This window comes from Lepisma saccharinum, chromosome 6 (assembly GCF_977018435.1).
Source record: "Lepisma saccharinum chromosome 6, izLepSacc3.1, whole genome shotgun sequence".
NCBI lineage: Eukaryota > Metazoa > Arthropoda > Insecta > Zygentoma > Lepismatidae > Lepisma > Lepisma saccharinum.
The window spans coordinates 98,511,434-98,531,919 of NC_139234.1; the positions used below are offsets into that span (position 1 = coordinate 98,511,434).

General features: G+C 38.2%; 1 protein-coding gene across 1 annotated transcript in view; it reads left to right on the forward strand.

Annotated features, from left to right (window-relative positions):
• Nucleotides 1–20,486, forward strand: part of LOC145989176 (uncharacterized) — a 261,314-nt gene that overhangs the window by 6,795 nt on the left and 234,033 nt on the right. The window contains exon 3 of the mRNA XM_083124469.1: nt 10,351–10,451. Within this exon, the coding sequence (XP_082980595.1) occupies nt 10,351–10,451 (101 nt within the window). The remainder of the gene's footprint in view (nt 1–10,350; nt 10,452–20,486) is intronic.

Here is a 20,486-nt window from a genome sequence, read left to right on the forward strand (position 1 = left end):
CTGTCTTATGCAGTTCCAAATCCCTGCCCCATCAGTGCTGTAGAAATATCAGCCTGGCTCGGGTCTGTATGCAGGAAGAAGCAAGATATTTTTTTGAAATCTGTTTTGAAGCCTGTACCTAATCACAGCACATCTCTGTCAGATATAGGGACAATGAGTAATATCTGTAATTAATAATTCAGTAATCATTTCTAACAAGTTTAATTTTTAATAGGCTCTTCTCATCAGTGTAACACATTTCCTGTCTTATGCAGTTCCAAATCTCTGCATAGCAGTGCTGTAGCCAGGCTCGGGTCTGTATGTAGGAACAGACATAGTTGAAATCTGCTTGGGTTTAATATTTTGAAGCCTGTACCTCATCACAGCATAGCTCTGTCAGAGGATAGGGACATTGAGTATAAAATCTGTAATCAATAAGTCAGTAATCAATTCTAACAAGTTTAATTTTTAATAGGATCTTCTCATCAGTGTAACAAATTTTCTGTCTTGTTCACATGCAGTTCCAAATCCCTGCCCCATCAGTGCTGTAGAAATATGAGCCAGGCTCGGATCTGTATGTAGGAAGAGTCAAGACATTTGTTTGAAATCTGCTTGGGTATAATTTTCTGAAGCCTGTACCTAATCACAGCACAGCTCTGTCAGAGATAGGGACATTGAGTATAAAATCTGTAATCAATATTGTCAGTAATCAATTCTAACAAGTTTAATTCTCTTCTCATCAGTGTAACAAATTTCCTGTCTTGTTTCACATGCACATCCCTGCTCATCAGTGCTGCAGCCAGGCTCGGCTCTGTATGCAGGAAGAGGCAAGACATTTGTTTGAAATCTGCTTGGGTATAATTTTCTGAAGCCTGTACCCATCACAGCATAGCTCTGTCAGAGATAGGGACATTGAGTAATAATTAATAATTATTCTTGTCAGTAATGAATTCTAACAAGTTTAATTTTTAATAGGTTCTTCTTATTAGTGTAACAAATTTCCTGTCTCATGCAGTTCCAAATCCCTACCCATTATTAGTGCTGTAGAAATATCAGTCAGGCTTGGGTCTATATGCAGGAAGAGGCAAGACATTTGTTTGAAATGTACTTGGGTATAATTTTCTGAAGCCTGTACCTAATCACAGCACAGTTCTGTCAGAGTGTAACAAATTTCCGGTCTTGTTTCACATGCAGTTCCAAATCCCTGCCCATCAGTGCTGTAGAAATATCTTCCAGGCTCGGTCTGTGTGTAGGAATCTGCTTGGGCATAATTTTTTGAAGCCTGTACCATTCACAGCCTAGCTCTGTCAGAGATAGGGACATTGAGTATGTATTATTACTGCACCTGCCCTATCTAACATGTTGCTGTGTTTCTTCAATACATTAGTCATAATCAATAAAATATTCAGAACAAAACTCTATAAGATATGACAACCTGCAACAATCTGGATGTATGAGATGTTTTATTGATTTTATATTTCTGTATTTTTCAGGCTCTCTTGTTATAATCTTGTTTCTCTCTGCACCATCACTATAACAATATCTGCCACATGTTCTATGCTAACAACTTCATAATCGATGCATGAAAACATATCTGTAATCAATAATTGTCAGTAATCAATTCTAACAAGTTTAATTCTTAATAGGCTCTTCTCCTCATCAGTGTAAAAAATTTCCTGTCTTGTTTCACAAGCAGTTCCATCCCTCCCCATCAGTGCTGTAGAAATATCAGCCAGACTCGGGTCTGTGTGCAGGAAGAGGCATGATACCTGCACTGGTACATAAAATATCTGTCAGAGATAGGGATATTGAGTATAAACTTAATTGAAAACATATCTGTAATCAATAAGTCACTAACAAGTTTAATTCTTAATAGGCTCTTCTCTGTGTTGTTTCACATGCAGTTACATTCCTGACCATCAGTGCTGTAGAAATATCAGCCAGGCTCGGGGGGTCTGTATGCAGGAACAGACATAGTTCAAATCTGCTTGGGTATAATTTTCTGAAGCCTGTACCTAATAATAACATCACAGCACAGCTCTGTCAGAGACAGGGACATTGAGTATAAATTTTATTGTGAAAACATATCTGTAATCAATAATCATTATTCTTGTCAGTAATTAATTCCTTCTCATCAGTGTAACAAATTTCCTGTCTTGTTTTACATGCAGTTCCATCCCTGCCTATCAATGCTGTAGAAATATCAGCCAGGCTCGGGGGGTCTGTATGCAGGAAGAGGCATAGTTGAAATCTGTTTGGGTATAATTTTCTGAAGCCTGTACCTAATAATATCACAGCACAGCTCTGTCAGAGACAGGGATATTGAGTATAAACCTCTATAAGATATGACAACCTGCAACAATCTGGATGTATGAGATGTTTTATTGTTTTTATGTTTCTGTATTTTTCTGGTTCTCTCTTGTTACAATCTCATTGCCTTGCCACATGTTCTATGGTTATATGCTCTAACAACTTATCTGTAATCAATAATAATTATTCTTGTCAGTAGCTCTTCTCATCAGTGTAACAAATTTCCTGTTTTGTTTTGCATGCAGTTCCAAATCCCTACCCATCAGTGCTCAGCCAGGCTCGGGTCTGTATGTAGGAAGAGGCAAAATATTTGTTTGAAATCTGCTCTGAAGCCTGTAACTAATAACAGCATCACAGCATAACTCTGTCAGAGATAGGGATATTGAGTATAAATTTAATTGAAAACATATCTGTAATCAATAAGTCAGTAATCAATTCTAACAAGTTTAATTTTCTTCTCATCTGTGTAACAAATTTCCTGTCTTGTTTCACATTTCCAAATCCCTTCACATCAGTGCTTAGCCAGGCTCGGGTCTGTATGCAGGAAGAGGCAAGATATTTGTTTGAAATCTGCTCTGAAGCCTGTACCTCATCACAGCACAGCTCTGTCAGAGATAGGGACATGTATCTATAATCAATAATTCTCAATAATCAATTCTAACAAGTTTAATTTTCAATAGGATCTTCTCATCAGTGTAACAAATTTCCTGTCTTGTTTTACATGCAGTTCCAAATCCCTGCTCATCAGTGCTCAGCGAGGCTCGGGTCTTTATGCAGGAAGAGGCAAGATATTTGTTTGAAATCTTCTGGGGTATAATTTCCTGAAGCCTGTACCTCATCACAGCACAGCTCTGTCAGAGATAGGGACATATATCTATAATCAATAATTCTCAATAATCAATTCTAACAAGTTTAATTTTCTTCTCATCAGTGTAACAAATTTTCTTCTTGTTTTACATGCAGTTCCAAATCCCTTCACATCAGTGCTCAGCCAGGCTTGGGTCTGTTTGCAGGAAGAGGCAAGATATTTGTTTGAAATCTGCTCTGAAGCCTGTACCTCATCACAGCACAGCTCTGTCAGAGATAGGGACATTGAGTATAAATTTAATTATATTCAGAACAAACCTCTATAAGATAAGACAACCTGCAACAATCTGGATGTATGAGATGTTTTGTTTCTGTATTTTTCAGGCTCTCTTGTTAAAATCTTGTTTCTCTCTGCAACATTGCCATCACTATAATAATATCTGCCACATGTTCTATCTAACAACTTCATAATCGATGCAAAAAAAAAACCTGAAAACATATCTGTAATCAATAATAATCTTGTCAGTAATTAGTGTTTTCACAAATATCTGCATTATATGTATATTTATAATGGCTGCTTCTCTATCAGAGCTGTGCTGTGATGCTTTTATTAGGTACAGGCTTTAGAAAATTATACCCAAGCAGATTTCAAACAAATATCTTGCCTCTTCCTGCACACAGACACGAGCCTGGCTGATATTTCTACAGCACTGATGGGCAGGGATTTGGAAATGTGAAACAAGACAGGAAATTTGTTACACTGATTAGTTAGAATTAATTACTGACAAAATGTAACTTTATAATATTGAGTAGCATCTAATATGGAGCCTAAATTAGATTTAAGATTATTATTGATTACAGATATGTTTTCAGGTTTATTTTTTTGCATCGATTATGAAGTTGTTAGATAGAACATGTGGCAGATATTATTATAGTGATGGCAATGTTGCGGAGAGAAACAAGATTGTAACAAGAGAGCCTGAAAAATACAGAAACAAAACATCTCATACATCCAGATTGTTGCAGGTTGTCATATCTTATAGAGGTTTGTTCTGAATATAATTAAATTTATACTCAATGTCCCTATCTCTGACAGAGCTGTGCTGTGATGAGGTACAGGCTTCAGAGCAGATTTCAAACAAATATCTTGCCTCTTCCTGCATACAGACCCGAGCCTGGCTGAGCACTGATGTGAAGGGATTTGGAACTGCATGTAAAACAAGAAGAAAATTTGTTACACTGATGAGAAGAAAATTAAACTTGTTAGAATTGATTATTGAGAATTATTGATTATAGATATATGTCCCTATCTCTGACAGAGCTGTGCTGTGATGAGGTACAGGCTTCAGTAAATTATACCCCAGAAGATTTCAAACAAATATCTTGCCTCTTCCTGCATACAGACACAAGCATGGCTGAGCACTGATGAGCAGGGATTTGCAACTGATGTAAAACAAGACAGGAAATTTGTTACACTGATGAGAAGATCCTATTGAAAATTAAACTTGTTAGAATTGATTATTGAGAATTATTGATTATAGATACATGTCCCTAACTCTGACAGAGCTGTGCTGTGATGAGGTACAGGCTTCAGAGCAGATTTCAAACAAATATCTTGCCTCTTCCTGCATACAGACCCGAGACTGGCTGAGCACTGATGTGAAGGGATTTGGAAATGTGAAACAAGACAGGAAATTTGTTACACTGATGAGAAGAAAATTAAACTTGTTAGAATTGATTACTGACTTATTGTTTACAGATATGTTTTCAATTAAATTTATACTCAATATCCCTATCTCTGACAGAGTTATGCTGTGATGCTGTTATTAGGTACAGGCTTCAGAGCAGATTTCAAACAAATATCTTGCCTCTTCCTACATACAGACCCGAGCCTGGCTGAGCACTGATGGGTAGGGATTTGGAACTGCATGCAAAGCAAAACTGGAAATTTGTTACACTGATGAGAAGAGCTACTGACAAGAATAATTATTATTGATTACAGGTACGTTGTTAGAGTATATACTCATAGAACATGTGGCAAGGCAATGAGATTGTAACAAGAGAGAACCAGAAAAATACAGAAACATAAAAACAATAAAACATCTCATACATCCAGATTGTTGCAGGTTGTAATATCTTATAGAGGTTTATACTCAATGTCCCTGTCTCTGACAGAGCTGTGCTGTGATGTTATTATTAGGTACAGGCTTCAGAAAATTATACCCAAGCAGATTTCAACTTAGCCTCTTCCTGCATACAGACCCCCCCCCCCCGAGCCTGGCTGATATTTCTACAGCACTGATGGGCAGGGATGGAACTGCATGTAAAACAAGACAGGAAATTTGATTACTGACAAGAATAATGATTATTGATTACAGATATGTTTTCACAATAAAATTTATACTCAATGTCCCTGTCTCTGACAGAGCTGTGCTGTGATGTTATTATTAGGTACAGGCTTCAGAAAATTATACCCAAGCAGATTTCAACTATGCCTGTTCCTGCGTACAGACCCCCCGAGCCTGGCTGATATTTCTACAGCACTGATGGTCAGGGATGGAACTGCATGTGAAACAACACAGAGAAGAGCCTATTAAGAATTAAACTTGTTAGTGACTTATTGATTACAGATATGTTTTCAATTAAGTTTATACTCAATATCCCTATCTCTGACACAGCTGTGTTGTGATGAGGTACAGGTTTCAGAAAATTATACCCAAGCAGATTTCAAAATTTTATGTACCACTGCAGGTATCATGCCTCTTCCTGCACACAGACCCGAGTCTGGCTGATATTTCTACAGCACTGATGGGGAGGGATGGAACTGCATGTGAAACAAGACAGGAAATTTTTTACACTGATGAGGAGAAGAGCCTATTAAGAATTAAACATGTTAGAATTGATTACTGACAATTATTGATTACAGATATGTTTTCATGCATCGATTGTGAAGTTGTTAGCATAGAACATGTGGCAGATATTGTTATAGTGATGGTGCAGAGAGAAACAAGATTATAACAAGAGAGCCTGAAAAATACAGAAATATAAAATCAATAAAACATCTCATACATCCAGATTGTTGCAGGTTGTCATATCTTATAGAGGTTTGTTCTGAATATTTTATTGATTATGACTAATGTATTGAAGAAACACAGCAACATGTTAGATGGGGCAGGTGCAGTAATAATACATACTCAATGTCCCTATCTCTGACAGAGCTATGCTGTGATGGGTACAGGCTTCAAAAAATTATGTCCTACACACAGACCCGAGCCTGGAAGATATTTCTACAGCACTGATGGGCAGGGATTTGGAACGGCATGTAAAACAAGACAGGAGAAGAGCCTATTAAAAATTAATCTTGTTAGAATTGATTACTGACAAGAAAAATTATTAATTATTGATTACAGATATTACTCAATGTCCCTACCTCTGACAGAGGTGTGCTGTGATGGGTACAGGCTTCAGAAAATTTTACCCAAGCCGATTTCACAAATAATATGCCTGTTCCTGCATACAGACCTGAGCCTGGCTGCAGCACTGCTGGGCAGGGATTTGGAACTGCATGTGAAACAAGACCGGAAATTTGTTACACTCTGACAGAGCTGTGCTGTGATTAGGTACAGGCTTCAGAAAATTATACCCAAGCAGATTTCAAACAAATGTCTTGCCTCTTCATGCATATAGACCCAAGCCTGGCTGATATTTCTACAACACTAATAATGGGTAGGGATTTGGAACTGCATGAGACAGGAAATTTGTTACACTAATAAGAAGAACCTATTAAAAATTAAACTTGTTAGAATTGATTACTGACTTATTGATTACAGATTTTATACTCAATGTCCCTATCCTCTGACAGAGCTATGCTGTGATGAGGTACAGGCTTCAAAAAATTAAACCCAAGCAGATTTCAACTATGCCTCTTCCTACATACAGACCCGAGCCTGGCTACAGCACTGCTATGCAGGGATTTGGAACTGCATAAGACAGGAAATGTGTTACACTGATGAGAAGAGCCTATTGAAAATTAAACTTGTTAGAAATGATTACTGAATTATTAATTACAGATATTACTCATTGTCCCTATCTCTGACAGAGCTGAGCTGTGATTAGGTACAGGCTTCAAAACCGATTTCAAACAAATATCTTGCCTCTTCCTACATACAGACCCGAGCCTGGCTGATATTTCTACAGCACTGATGGGGCAGGGATTTGGAACTGCATAAGACAGGAAATGTGTTACACTGATGAGAAGAGAATTAAATTACACTTGCAGCAAATATTTATTTACCTTGATTGCTGTCTCTGCTGAAATAATCAGGGCTGCCTGCTGCGGGTTGATTCCCAACTGCCAGATTCCTGTGCCTGAAATCACACTGAGAGGCTGGACAAAACTCTCCCACAGTTGCATATGTTATGCAAATTATTCTGCCCCAGTGCCTCAACAATACAATCATAAGTGCAATCTCTAAATTTGTGCCTTATAAAATACATGACAAGCTCATTCAAATATATATAGTTGGATTAAAATACAAACTCTGGATTGAAATCTTAACCACTGTACAAATTCCCATTATCAGTTGTAACAAATTCAATCTTCTTATTTTTAGATATCTTGTTAATAATTTTATTTGAATATTTATAATGTCTCCAATTTAAACTCTGAGATGCAATCATATGCATCCTATACTCAAACCAATGCTCATTGCAATTGTTGAACCAATAATTGTCAAACAATTTCAACCTTAAATCATAATGGCACCTGTCTGTATAAAAATTAACAAAGGATCCAACAATTCTCCTGAACCTGCTGTAGACAAGCTTTTCAAAATTGCTGATAAAGTTGAGATACAGGCATTGGAATGGCCTGTCACTGGCAAGCACCCACTGCATCTCAGTCTCATTTTGTACAGCAAACAGGTCATACTCGGACAGGCCAAAAAATCTAAGCTTTAAATCATCAACAAGTGACTTAGATTTTATGTATTTTGAAATACATCATCTCTCAAAAAATCCTGTGTCAAGATTATCCATGCAATTAGATAGGATACACACTGCCTTCTATAAGTTAATTGCTTGCTGCTGCTGCTGCCTTGTATTCCTCAGAAACTGCTTATGTGCTCAGAACTTGTTGTGCCTGTTAAACAAAAATAAATATTAGAATTTTATTATGTTTATTATATAAAATTTCTTGGGGTTCAAATCAAAATTCAATGCTTAATAAAAAATATCAGTTGGGTTCAGCAGTGTGTTTTGTATATTTAGTGTGTGTGTGTATATGTGTTAATATTTTTTGGCTTTGGTATTTATATAAAATTTCTTGGGGTTCAAATCAAAACTCTATACTTAATAAAAAATATCAGTTGGGTTCAACAATGTGCTTTGTGTGTGTGTGTGTGTGTGTGTGGGTGTGTGTATGTGCTTAGTTTTAAGTGTAGCAAAAAAAATATCAAGAGGGGCATATTTTTAACAAATTTATGGACAACAATCTCACATAAGTGCCTTTTATAAGTGTAGGCAATATATATAGTGTGTGTGTGTATGTGTGTTAATATTTTTTAGCTTTGGTATTTATATAAAATTCCTTGGGGTTCAAATCAAAACTCTATACTTAATAAAAAATATCAGTTGGGTTCGGCATTGTGCTTTGTGTATGTGTGCTTTGTGTGTGTGTGTGTGTGTGTGTGTGTGTGTGTGTGTGTGTGTGTGTATGTGTGGGTTTTATGAGCATCTTGGCTTAGTTTTAAGTGTATCCAAAAAAAATATCAAGAGGGGCATATTTTTAACAAGCTTATAGACAAGAATCTGGCAGAAGTGCCTTTTGTAAGTGTAGACAAATCAATCTGAGGGGGCTCATCATTTCACAGGAAATTCCCAAGGGCATTTTTACAAAAATCTTGGATTAGACGGAGTACCACACTTGAGCAAAAATCTCATATGGGCATGTTGAGCTAGTTTTAAGTGTAGGCAAATCTGCCTGAGTGTGGTTCATCATTTCTCGACCCAGTAGTAGCACCAACTACACTACTCACGCATCCATTTTAAGCTCCATACAGAACCACCTCGCTTCCTTCAAGAACACTGCTTCACCTGCTGCTATCCTCAGTTCCAGTGGCGGCGATTGGGTTTCAAAGCTTGGGCTGAAAGTAGAGTTTATTTTTCATTGGTAGATAAGGTTTAATATGGTTCGGAAGGAAAAGTCACAAAAGTTAAGGGGAACTTCCTCCTCCCCTAGTCACTGCTCAGTTCGCGTGTATTTTATCAGAGCGCTTCTCTGACTGCGCTTCGTTCTCCTACCTTTCGGAATTTTCAAAGGCAGCAGCCGCGTTGCAAGTAAATAATGCTTTACTTGGAATGGTTTGCTGGTGGCTATGATTTCTTTGTATGATAACTTTGGTTCTCTGCGCCAAGCCACAAATACTTTCATCACTGAAAATCTCATAAATTAGTAAAATTCAAGGCAAAATGTAATGTGGGAATTGGGATTCATCCGTTTACTTATTTCTTGTTCTACATATTATTTAAACGCATTTGTACTGATACTAAAACAGAGATTGCCCTCTAAGTATTGGTGCTACTGTTTCAATTTTTCTGGCTCATATAACAGAAAATGGAAAGTGAAGTTAATGAATGTAATTTTGGACACTTTGAACATTGGTATCTTTGTCGTCGGCAGATTTGGGGGCAGATTTGTGAGGTTTTGGTTGGCAGACCCTGCTGCTAATATTATGACCTTGATTCTAAACTATTTTCTATCTGCTGTAAGAACGAAGTCAATGTGGCTTCTGAGAATTCAAGTCCTTTGAACGAATGACATGTGTGCAAGGTACTGTATTGCACTAGCTGATGTAACTCGTTTATCTCGTGATGACGAACGACCGTGATTTTATATATGGAATTGAAACCCAAAGCTATGCGATAGTGCAGCAATATGCAATATTCGTCCTTCACGTGGCTTGACATTCAAGGTATACATTCACTTTACCGCTAATATTTCGTTTCACACAAAAAAGTGAAGCATGGTTACGGGCCCTGGCTGCTGCATCGATCAATACAGTGCATGTGATAATGCCACACTACTGAACGTGGGTGCAATATCGAATCCCTTCCAACATCTCTGTTGAATGCACAGGGAAGAGGCTCAAAATTCTGTGACAAAAATGTGTTGCACATATTTATATTTGTGTCTGTGGTTCTCAATAGCAGTTTCTTAGAATTAGTGTTGTACATAATATACCTCACTTTTTACAGGCCGGACAATGTTTTCCCAGATGGAGTTGTATATACGATGGCTTCTTTCCCAACAGTTAGATTCAAGCGAGACATCGTATTTGGAAAACTCGAGATGCTGGGTAAGTTATAATTTGTAAATATATTGAGATTGTGTTTTCGTTTTTAAGTTAACGTTTTGCACAGATATGCTGCACAGAACTGGATTTCCAGTTTAATATTGGATCCACTCCAAATTTTAAACTTTAATAACAGGAACGCAAATAACAGAAGGTATGAACTCTTTTGTGTCACGTACTTGAACATTCGCAGAATTACTTCATCTGCAACGCTCTGGACCAAGTGAACACTTGGAAAACAGCAGATAGGGTTTTCACGAGGTAGCATCAATCGCATGTCACGTAGCAATAAATCTAACAGTGTTTATTCTGGAGATCTGGATGGATACTCGACACTAGCTTTTCTTAAAAAATAAAAAATGTCATCTCAGCCATTCTGTGTACGCACATGCCTGTTGGCTGTCGGGCAGAATGCCTGCACGCGCTCACACACAGTCAACGTAGACATTGCAGCTTCAAAACGAAAATCTATTCATGTTAACTTAAGTAGTTTCTATGTTCTACATGTTGAAAGAGTGTAAACACTATTTTGGGAGTCACTGTATGACTCCACCTGACTAGAACCTAGGACAACTTGATTCCAAGACGATGAGTTACCAATACACCATCGGGGAGGTCTTGTAAAAAATATTATTCAAGATTTCGTCACTCTGCATGTGTCGAGAAGAGTGAGAGTCGATACATAGTTTGAGAAGAAAGAAGGAGAAAACCTCTTATTGTTTTCACAGTCCATAACAGAAAGAAATGAATTATAATACTGGAGAATATCCAAGGAAAAATGAGCAAGCTCCAAAACTTTAGTTTAAGTGCCGCTCTTTTAAATTCAGAGAATTGAGATAGTTGTATTTTTTTTAGTATGTGCATTTTCTTAAATTATGAAATACATGATGTATTAAAATTTATAATTTTAGAAGACAAATCCCTATTTCTTGTAGAAAATTTCAAATTTCAAGGATATACACTCAAGTTTTCACAAAAAGTGAAATATGAATAAACTCGGAATTCTGTTTGTTACCAGACAACCAACACTCCATATATATGTTTTCGGATACTATTCATATAACCTTACTTGATTATAACCATTTACTTGTTTGATGGGAAATTTTTAATTTCTATGGAAAAGATGTAACAAAGAGTGTCTAGAATGCATTTCTTGTCTTTTTACGGCCCCTATGATGTTGGTTATGCAACCGTACCCCGAAGATTTCCTTACTGTGCATGCCAACTCATAATTAGGACAATCTATCGTAATAAGCATAACGATGCTGTTAGCAGATATAACCCGTCAAATATTAAAGAAATTGCAATATCTGTACTAACACAGGAAATGAAAATAAGCATTGAAGCTTCACGTCAATCTCGAGAACGAAAAATAACAACATTTTAGAATCGTCAATGTCAATAATCAGAATCCCTCGCCTATCAGAAAGTGGAACAACCTCGCTTTCTATGTTCCAAATCGCACATTCCAAATCAAGGAAAGTTTTGCGAATGTTTTTTTTTTCATTCTTTAATGGATAACGTAATGATAAGTCGTCCCCATGAGATGAAGGAGTCCGGATTTCATACAATTTGGAGGTGCAAATAGTTTGGATCCACTTTAAATGAAGCTAACATAAAGCCGTATGATGGATCTAGGCAAAAGTATCGAAACATTTGTGTTCCACTTTGTTCGCTCATGTAATTAATTTATGTAACAACTATTCCTATTAATAATAATAATACGTTTTGTTGATGAAATCATTTAATTACATCTGGAGTTAATATTATTATTCTAATGGATCCTGTTGCTGGTTAATTAGCTCTCTAACCTTCTTAATCCAGAAGGTTTATAGCTGCAGCAACACAAACTTTCCATCTGTCCCAATCCAGGCAAGATGAATCCAATCTTTTCCATCCTTACCCGTTTCCTTTAGGTCCACCTCAACGTTATCCCTACATATTTGTCTTGGCCTTCCTACTGGTCTCTTACCATCACGTTTCCTAACAAGAATCTTGTAAACTCTTCTTCCGTCTCCCATTCATGCCACATTGTCTGCCACATGGTCTGCCCACCTAAGTCTTAATGATATAATTATTCTCACAATATCTGGACAGGAATACGAATTAGACAGTTCAAATCATATAAACATGTCCAGTTACCTATCTCCTCATCCGTTTTAGGCCCATATATCTTTCCAAGGCTTTTATTTTCAAATAGTATTTATTTATCTTCTTCATTTAATGGACCAAATTTCACGTCCATATAATATTACCGTAACGAAGCTGTAAGCTTGTAGTTTTTCAAGAAGCTTCAACCTGACCAAGGGTCATTCACTTATTCTATCAGCTACTTGCTCCTCTTAGGTATTTCAAATATGCAAAGTCAAGTGGTCGGTCAGCAGACTTCCTGAAGTATTGGTGTAACAACGAACTAACGGGTAAACATGCAGAAATCTGCTAACATAAGAGGAAGTAATAAACATGAGGAATCGGCCTGGAGCCTGCCAGAGGGATAAAGGAGAAAGGGATTATTATTCTTTGGATTGACTTTGAATAGCCAAGAGCACTTTTGGTATTCTTCAAACATACTGAGTATGCCTGACTTAGGCTGACAAGCAACGAAAAGCCTGGAGAAACTTACGCTTCAGTCTTCGATTTGGGAATCAGTCAACAAGTATTAGACAGGTAATTATCCTACCTTACCATGTATAATTCAAGTTCTAAGGTTCTAAAATCTAAGTGTTGACAATTTGTCATTTCCAGTTTTTTCTAGTGTATGTTGTTTGAGAAGTATCTCTTGGACCGTTACCATCAGGCCAACTTGCTAGCGAATACGACTCTCCTCTTAGGATGAAGATTATAGTATACATCACACAATAAGTAATTTTACGGGTGGCATGTTTGATCCCTCATTCGAAAGAATGATACGCTAAAGCCAACGTTATTGTCTTCAATGTTTGAACTTTTAGTTTTTTAGATTTTGTACGATAACTTTAAAGTTCATGAATAGAAAGAAACACACATTTTTTTAATTGAATCTGCTATTTATTTCCTATTATTTTCATATGTTAGTATTTCTACTAAGTACTTGAATTTGGAAACTTACTCAAAGGAGTTGTTTTAAATTATTCAATTTTTATTATTACCTAATACATGTGCTCCCCTGTACATAGCACCACGCCATGAAGGCGTATAGGGGGGTATGGGGGTAATGCATGTAATTTATTTAATCTTCGTTTATCCTTATCACTGATTTTAACAAAAATATAGATAGCAAAACATATTTCAATAAAATCACTAGCAGAAAGAGGGCAAATAACTATTTTCGAATATTCAATAAGATTAGGTATTTGTCACAACATACATATTTCTGTGATTCAGCTACACCATCACACACACAGATACCGAGATAGACTATGGTTAGAATCAAGTATTTTTCCTTATGCAAAATGTAAATCCGTAATGATTAAGACTTTATATAAAAATAGGCTTTATATTTATTTATTTATTTATTAACGCCTTGTTTTAAATGGCGGAGTAAAGGCCGTACAAACCTTTTCATCCACTCAACCATACACATAAAATTATACCCATACACGCAAGTCTTAACGCCCTGAATATAACACACAAAATATATAATACACAAAATACGATATTGGAATGCAAAATTTAAAATTGTACAGAAGTAATTACAAAGTATTTTAAGAATTAATGCACTTGCATATGCCCTTTAGTCTGCTTTACAGGGGAAGATCTAACGAGAATTCTGAAAGAGAGTGACGAAGACGTCTGCTAAAGGAAGCGACGGAGCTTACTGTTGTAGTGCTTTCTGGCAACTGATTCCATAGTCTTACAGCCGATACGGAGAAAGAGTTGGAGAAGAGGTTTGATCTGTGGACGGGGATAGAGAGAGATGAGGAGCTGCGTGATCTGGTGTCGAGATCGTGAAATTAGAGAAGAAATTGGAAGCGAGAGAGGAGATAGGAAGGTGACTTGAGGTTGAGAACTTTGTAAAGTAAAATCAGTGTGTGCAGCGTTCGTCTTTCTTGCATACGTAGCCACCTCAATTTGAGAAAATAAGGTGATAGGTGGTCCCAATATTTTAAATTAAAAATGTATCGTACGCAGGCATTTTGAACATTCTGCAGACGTCTAGCTGACTCACCTGTTAAGCCGGAATACGCTACGTCACAATAATCTAAATGGCATAAAACTAGGGACTGACATAGTTTGGCCTTGATAGAGGTGGGGAGGAACTTGCCCATGCGTCTTATAGAATACAGAGATGCGAAGGCTTTTCTACACGCCGAACTTGTGTGATGTGACCATGATAAATTTCCGTCCAATACAATTCCCAGATCTTTAACAGTTTGGTTAAATGGAACGTGAGTCGAATCTACAAGAATGGAAGGCTGAATGTTAAGATCTACGTAACGTTTCAGTTTATCGGAAGCAATACATCAACATTAAAAATAATTGTTGATATGAGCAAATGTAAATATAATAATAATAACCGTTGCCGCACAAAACCAGTTATAGCCAATGCCTACCTATCGACTGCCGGCCTCACTCCCACATGCCTCACCACAGTTGGAACCAGTTACGGAATTATATGTGTTCAGTAGTCGTAATTTTTGATTTCCTTGACCAGGTTACGCTACTCATTCGAAGCTCCGCAATTTCCTCAAGATGATGGAATGCCACCGTGTTCATACTCAAGCTGAAATCTCAGGGGAAAACGTGTTATGCTTCCCCCACCTGCACGCATCCAGTACCCGGTGCCCAAAGCCTGATACCATTTGAAACACAGCCACGACTATAATTACAATAGAACTCCAAGTAAATCGAGGACAAATATAAGATTTTGTAAAACATGACATTCTACACTCTAACCACAATATTTCAATCCTTTCTCCCACGTTAATTAGAGTAACTAAATCAAGGGCAGGTCATGTGGTTCGATTTGGGAAGACAGAAGAGTTTACAGGATTGTTGTTGGGAATCCTGATGGTAAGAGACCTGTAGGAAGGCCAAGACAAAAATGGAGGGATACCGTTGAGATGGAACTCAATGGAATCCGTAAGGCTGGAAAACATTGGATTGATCTTGATGATGGAGACACGTGGAAAGCTTGTGTAGCTGCTGCCATAAACCGTCATGTTTAAGAATGCTAGAGAGCTAGTTAGTAAGTGAATTTTGTCATGATCGCTTGTATTGAAACTTTTTTACGCTAGGACACAATTGCAATGTGATTCAAGAGACATGTTTACTTAGCGTTCCGTAGCAGACATTTTGCATTCAGTGTAGAAGCGTGTGAAATGTCCACAGGAAAGAGCGATGGTGGCATTTATGAGCTTCGACAAAGAGATGAAATTCCCCGTGCCCGGGGTATTAACAAACTCTTATCAGACCTTTCCCATGCTCTTGCCTTGTCACGTATACAAACTAACGAAAAAATATCGCACGTTTAGATGTGCTAATTAAAATAATATTGACACTACCACTTCTTTGTGGACTCTTCAACACCATCCTTCCGAGCACACTTCTGGAGTACAGTGATTCGTATAACGGGTGGGAAACCTAAATGTACCACAGCGAATAGTTCTGAAACGCGAAGGTTTACGTCAGTTCTGACATCAAGGATGAAAATGTGGTCAAGGGGCCAGTGGACAGAGCATGTTTATTCGACATCTTTACTTCCGTCATCCTGGATTCACATCATGTTTTTGAAATGGGATTAAGGTCAGGTGATACACGATTTCAGGCTAGAATTGACTCAGAAACACCAAACACACGTTGATTTCTACATAACTTCATTCTGAAGAATGTTACTATTGACCGGAGTAAAATTTTCAGCAATTTAATGACAAGGTTTTTTCCTTGTTCGAGGTAAACCATCATGTCACAAACACGCCTAGATGGAATAGAAGTGGTGCTGCTGAGTGGTGGCCTCAGGGTGAGTGTGGGCGTCCGCAAAGCCCATCATCCAGATTTGCCACAGACATCACAAGAAGATGTGGACCAAATTCAGGGTGACCACCTCGAATACGAAACAAGAAGTGCCATTGATACGCGGTTTTCTCACAAACGCCAAGCAGAATGCGAGTCACTAAAGTATCAATTATCGGAAAGTCAAATGTCCCGAATGAAGGGATATGTTTTGAAATGAAACGGGCCTGCGTTACATGATGCAAGTACAAATAAGGATGGAGATACTGATTGACATTGTAATAATATTGAACAAAACAAAGTTCAGACAAAGTTCACGATCTCAGAAAACTCGACATGATTCTAGTGTATGAAGAATGCAGGAAAAATGCCGTGTTAACGTGTTGTTTCTATGCAGAGAGATAGTCAGACAGACGTCAACCATCGCGAAAACTGTTTCGCAAGCTATTCACTGAAATGAGGGAAACCAGCAGTTTAACGCCTCACAATCATACTCGAAACAAGACGGTGACTGGGGAAGTGAGTGAAACCAACGTGCCAACCGCTGTTGCTGTGGATACTAGCACTAGCTCCCGTGCTATCGGTAGGGACTGTGGATAAGTAAACGAAGTGTAGCACGTATTCCTCGTCGTCACAAGTTCCGCCTATACAATATTTCCCTCCAAGAACTCCATGGGAATGATTTTCAGAACCGTGTGAATTTTTGTATATGGGCGTTAAGAAACGACACACCTGATTTGTTGTGTATCTTGTTACTGATGAGGCAAACTTTACAAATCATGGTCACGTCAAACTTTTGTGCATGCACTATTGGTACGTGACAAATAAACCTTCGCTTCAACAGGTGGAACACGAACGTCAGTGGAGTGTGAATATGTGGTGTGATATTGAGGGTGATCACCTTATAGTGTATTTTTCATAAACGGTACACTGAATGCCGAGATATATGTCAACTTCCTATCAAATGAACTTCCACCAATGTTAGAGGAAATTCCGCAGCAGACTAGGAGAATAATGTGGTATCAACATGATGGGTGCAGAGCTAATCACAGTATGGATTGTGTGCAAAACATGTTTTCACATCGATGGATAGGACGAGGAGGACTTGTTCTGTGGCAGGCTCGCTCCCCTGACTTGACACTTTTGGATTTTTTTCCTCTGGGGAACACTGAAAGAGGTTGTCTACAGAGACATATTGACCACACCGGCAGATATGAAACACAGCATTGACGCAGCGTGTGTAGGAATTACGGGAGGCATGATACAGCGTGTACAACGACCTCTGCATGTTAGACTGGAATCCTGTATTGCATCAGATGGCCACCATTTAGATCATACCTTTGAGATAAAAAAATTGTCGTTCATAGCACAAGTCTGCTTGTCGTGTAGAGTACCCGTATCTTGTGTCATGATTATTTGTACATTGCACATTTCCATCTAAAATAAAGGATGCTGACAACCTGGGTATTACTGTAAATGTCTATCACCTAGCACTGGTCTCTAAGGTTCCTGTTTCGAAAATGGCCACATTGTATGTGAGCAGGACTGTACTGCATCCATCATAGCAGTACTGGCGGTGAAGTGAGGCAGTCTGCACTTTGTTTTGTTCAATATTATTACAATTTCAATCAGAAACTCCGTTCTTATTTGTACTTTCATCATTCAACGCAAGCCCGTTCCATTTCAAAACATGTTCCTTCGGTCGGGACATTTGACTTTCCGATAATTGTCGGAATCCCGAATATGTATGATACTTTATTGACTCGCATTCTGCTTGTCCGTGTGTCAAAGGCACTTCTCCTTTCATATTGGAGCTGGTCTCCCTGAATTTGGCCCACATCTTCTTGTGATGTCTGTAGCAAAACTGCATGCTGGACATTGCGGACGCGCACTCTCACCTTGAGGCCACCACTAGGCAGCATAATTTCCATGCGATCTTGACGAGTTTGTGGCATGCTAGTTTACCTGGAACAAGGAAAAAAACTGTCATTACAGTGCTGACAATCTTACTTATGTCAATAATAACTTTCTTCTGAAAGAAGTTATGTACAAAACAACTTCTGTTTGGTGTCTCTGAGTCAATTCTAGCCTGAAATCATGTTTCACATGACCACTTCCTATTTCAAGAACATGATCTGAATCCAAGATGGTGGACGTCAAGATGGTGACTAGAGACTTGACATGCTCTGTCCATTGGGCCCCTTGACCACATTTATATCGTGGACGTCAGAAATGCCGTAAACCTTCGCGTTTCAGAACTATTCTCTATGGTACTTCTAGGGGCCCCAACCGTTATACTACTCATAAAACTGGTTGCGTTCTGGTGAAATTGAATTTTAGATTACGGCTCAGTCAGTGTGTCTGCATCACGTTTCAGATGTGTTAGGGTCACTCAAAAAGTAAGGTAACAAGAGCTCTCACATGTATCATGTCCCTCCTGTTCTTCGAAATCCCCCTAGAAGAGCACAGCTTTATCAGACAACTGTTAGATGGTGCATGGGTCGCGTCAGACCCTCGTAATGTCAGTTGGGAGAGGGTTGTGCTAACGGAAACATGGTCATGCGTGGAAGTGTGTAGTGTGATCAGGATTTTGGTTCTTGCGTGGGTTTGGAGCCCTGAGTTCAATAACGGCAGGACAGGTGTGCAAGATGAGAAAATTCAGAACAGCTCCATCGGCAAAAGAAAATCATAGCGACGGTCTTTTTGGACTACAAGGGCGTACGTCTGGATAATTTCTCAACGGGAATCAGCAGTTAATGCTGTCAGTTATTGTCACACACTCAGGAGGTTGCAGAGGGCAATTCGTAGATAACGACCATGACTTCTCTCAACAGGGATCGTGAATTGTTTCGGCCCTAATTATGGGAGGTTCTGGAACATCATCCCTCTTGTCCGACCTGGAACCAGCAATATTTATCTCTTCGGACTATTCAATAACCACCTGGGTGATGGTCAATCCACAAGCGATACGGAATTTCAGCAAACCGTCATCACGTGGCTTTAGAGACTTAACGCAAATTGCTTCTATGGCGGAATAGACGCCTTGTTTTACCTTTGGAACAGATGTTTGGACAAATATGGTAACTACGTTGACCAGTAATGGGTAGTCCATGCAAGCTCTTCTTACCTTACGTTTTGAATCGCCCTGGTAGTTGGTTAGCCACCGGATTTGTAGTAGTCATAGGTCTGTCGTTGATTTGGTACCCACTATGACAGTTCATAACAAATTTCATCTATTATACTGTATTTACACTTATGCAGAATGGGTAAGATAAAAATTTCACGTTCAAAGAATATATGTAGCTTAAGTTGAGAGTTTTCACGTTAGATGGAGTATAAATGCTGAATACAGTCATCTATGCGTTCATTAATATGTGAAAAAGTCGCTAGATGGTACTGGCTTTTCTATGAAAAATAAAAAGTTCTGAAGTTACGTCTTATATGTCTGTTATTAAATAATAACATTAATTTCATTGTTAACTAAACATAATGGTTATATGATTCAGATCTAATCAACTCTAATCCAAAGGGAGAATTTGGGGTAAGTTTTAGTTTACTGGATTCCGCAAACTGTACACGAATAATGATGCAAAAGACTCTTCAGCATATTACACTTTAATGCTTTTACGAAAGGTGATTGTTGAAAAATATTAACGTTCAAAGCATACGCAGGGATCCTTAACACACCTACCAGTGTAAATATTTGTATCAAAAGCATTCAGTCTGATATCAGTTAGGCATTTGACAAAAGTGTTGTACAAAAAAGAGTGAAACAACTTTGGTTCCCGAAGAAAGGATGCAGCAAAGGATGATATGTTAATAGCATCCAGAGGTAAAAATCCTTTTGTATTAGTGGTCGTGTGACATGTGGATGTTTTGGGTGGATTGTTCTTCATTTGTGAAGACATGGAGAATTGTTCAACGTACGCTTGTGAAATGTTACGTTAGCTGGACGACTGGAAATACGAGATGAAAAGGTATAGAAAGTCACTGTCTCTGATCTCCCAACCAAGCCATGGAGGAAGCTGTCTTTTATCTTCAAGTGTTGCATGAGCTCAAAATTACCTACACATTAGGTAGGTCTAACTTATTCGCAAGAAGAACTTA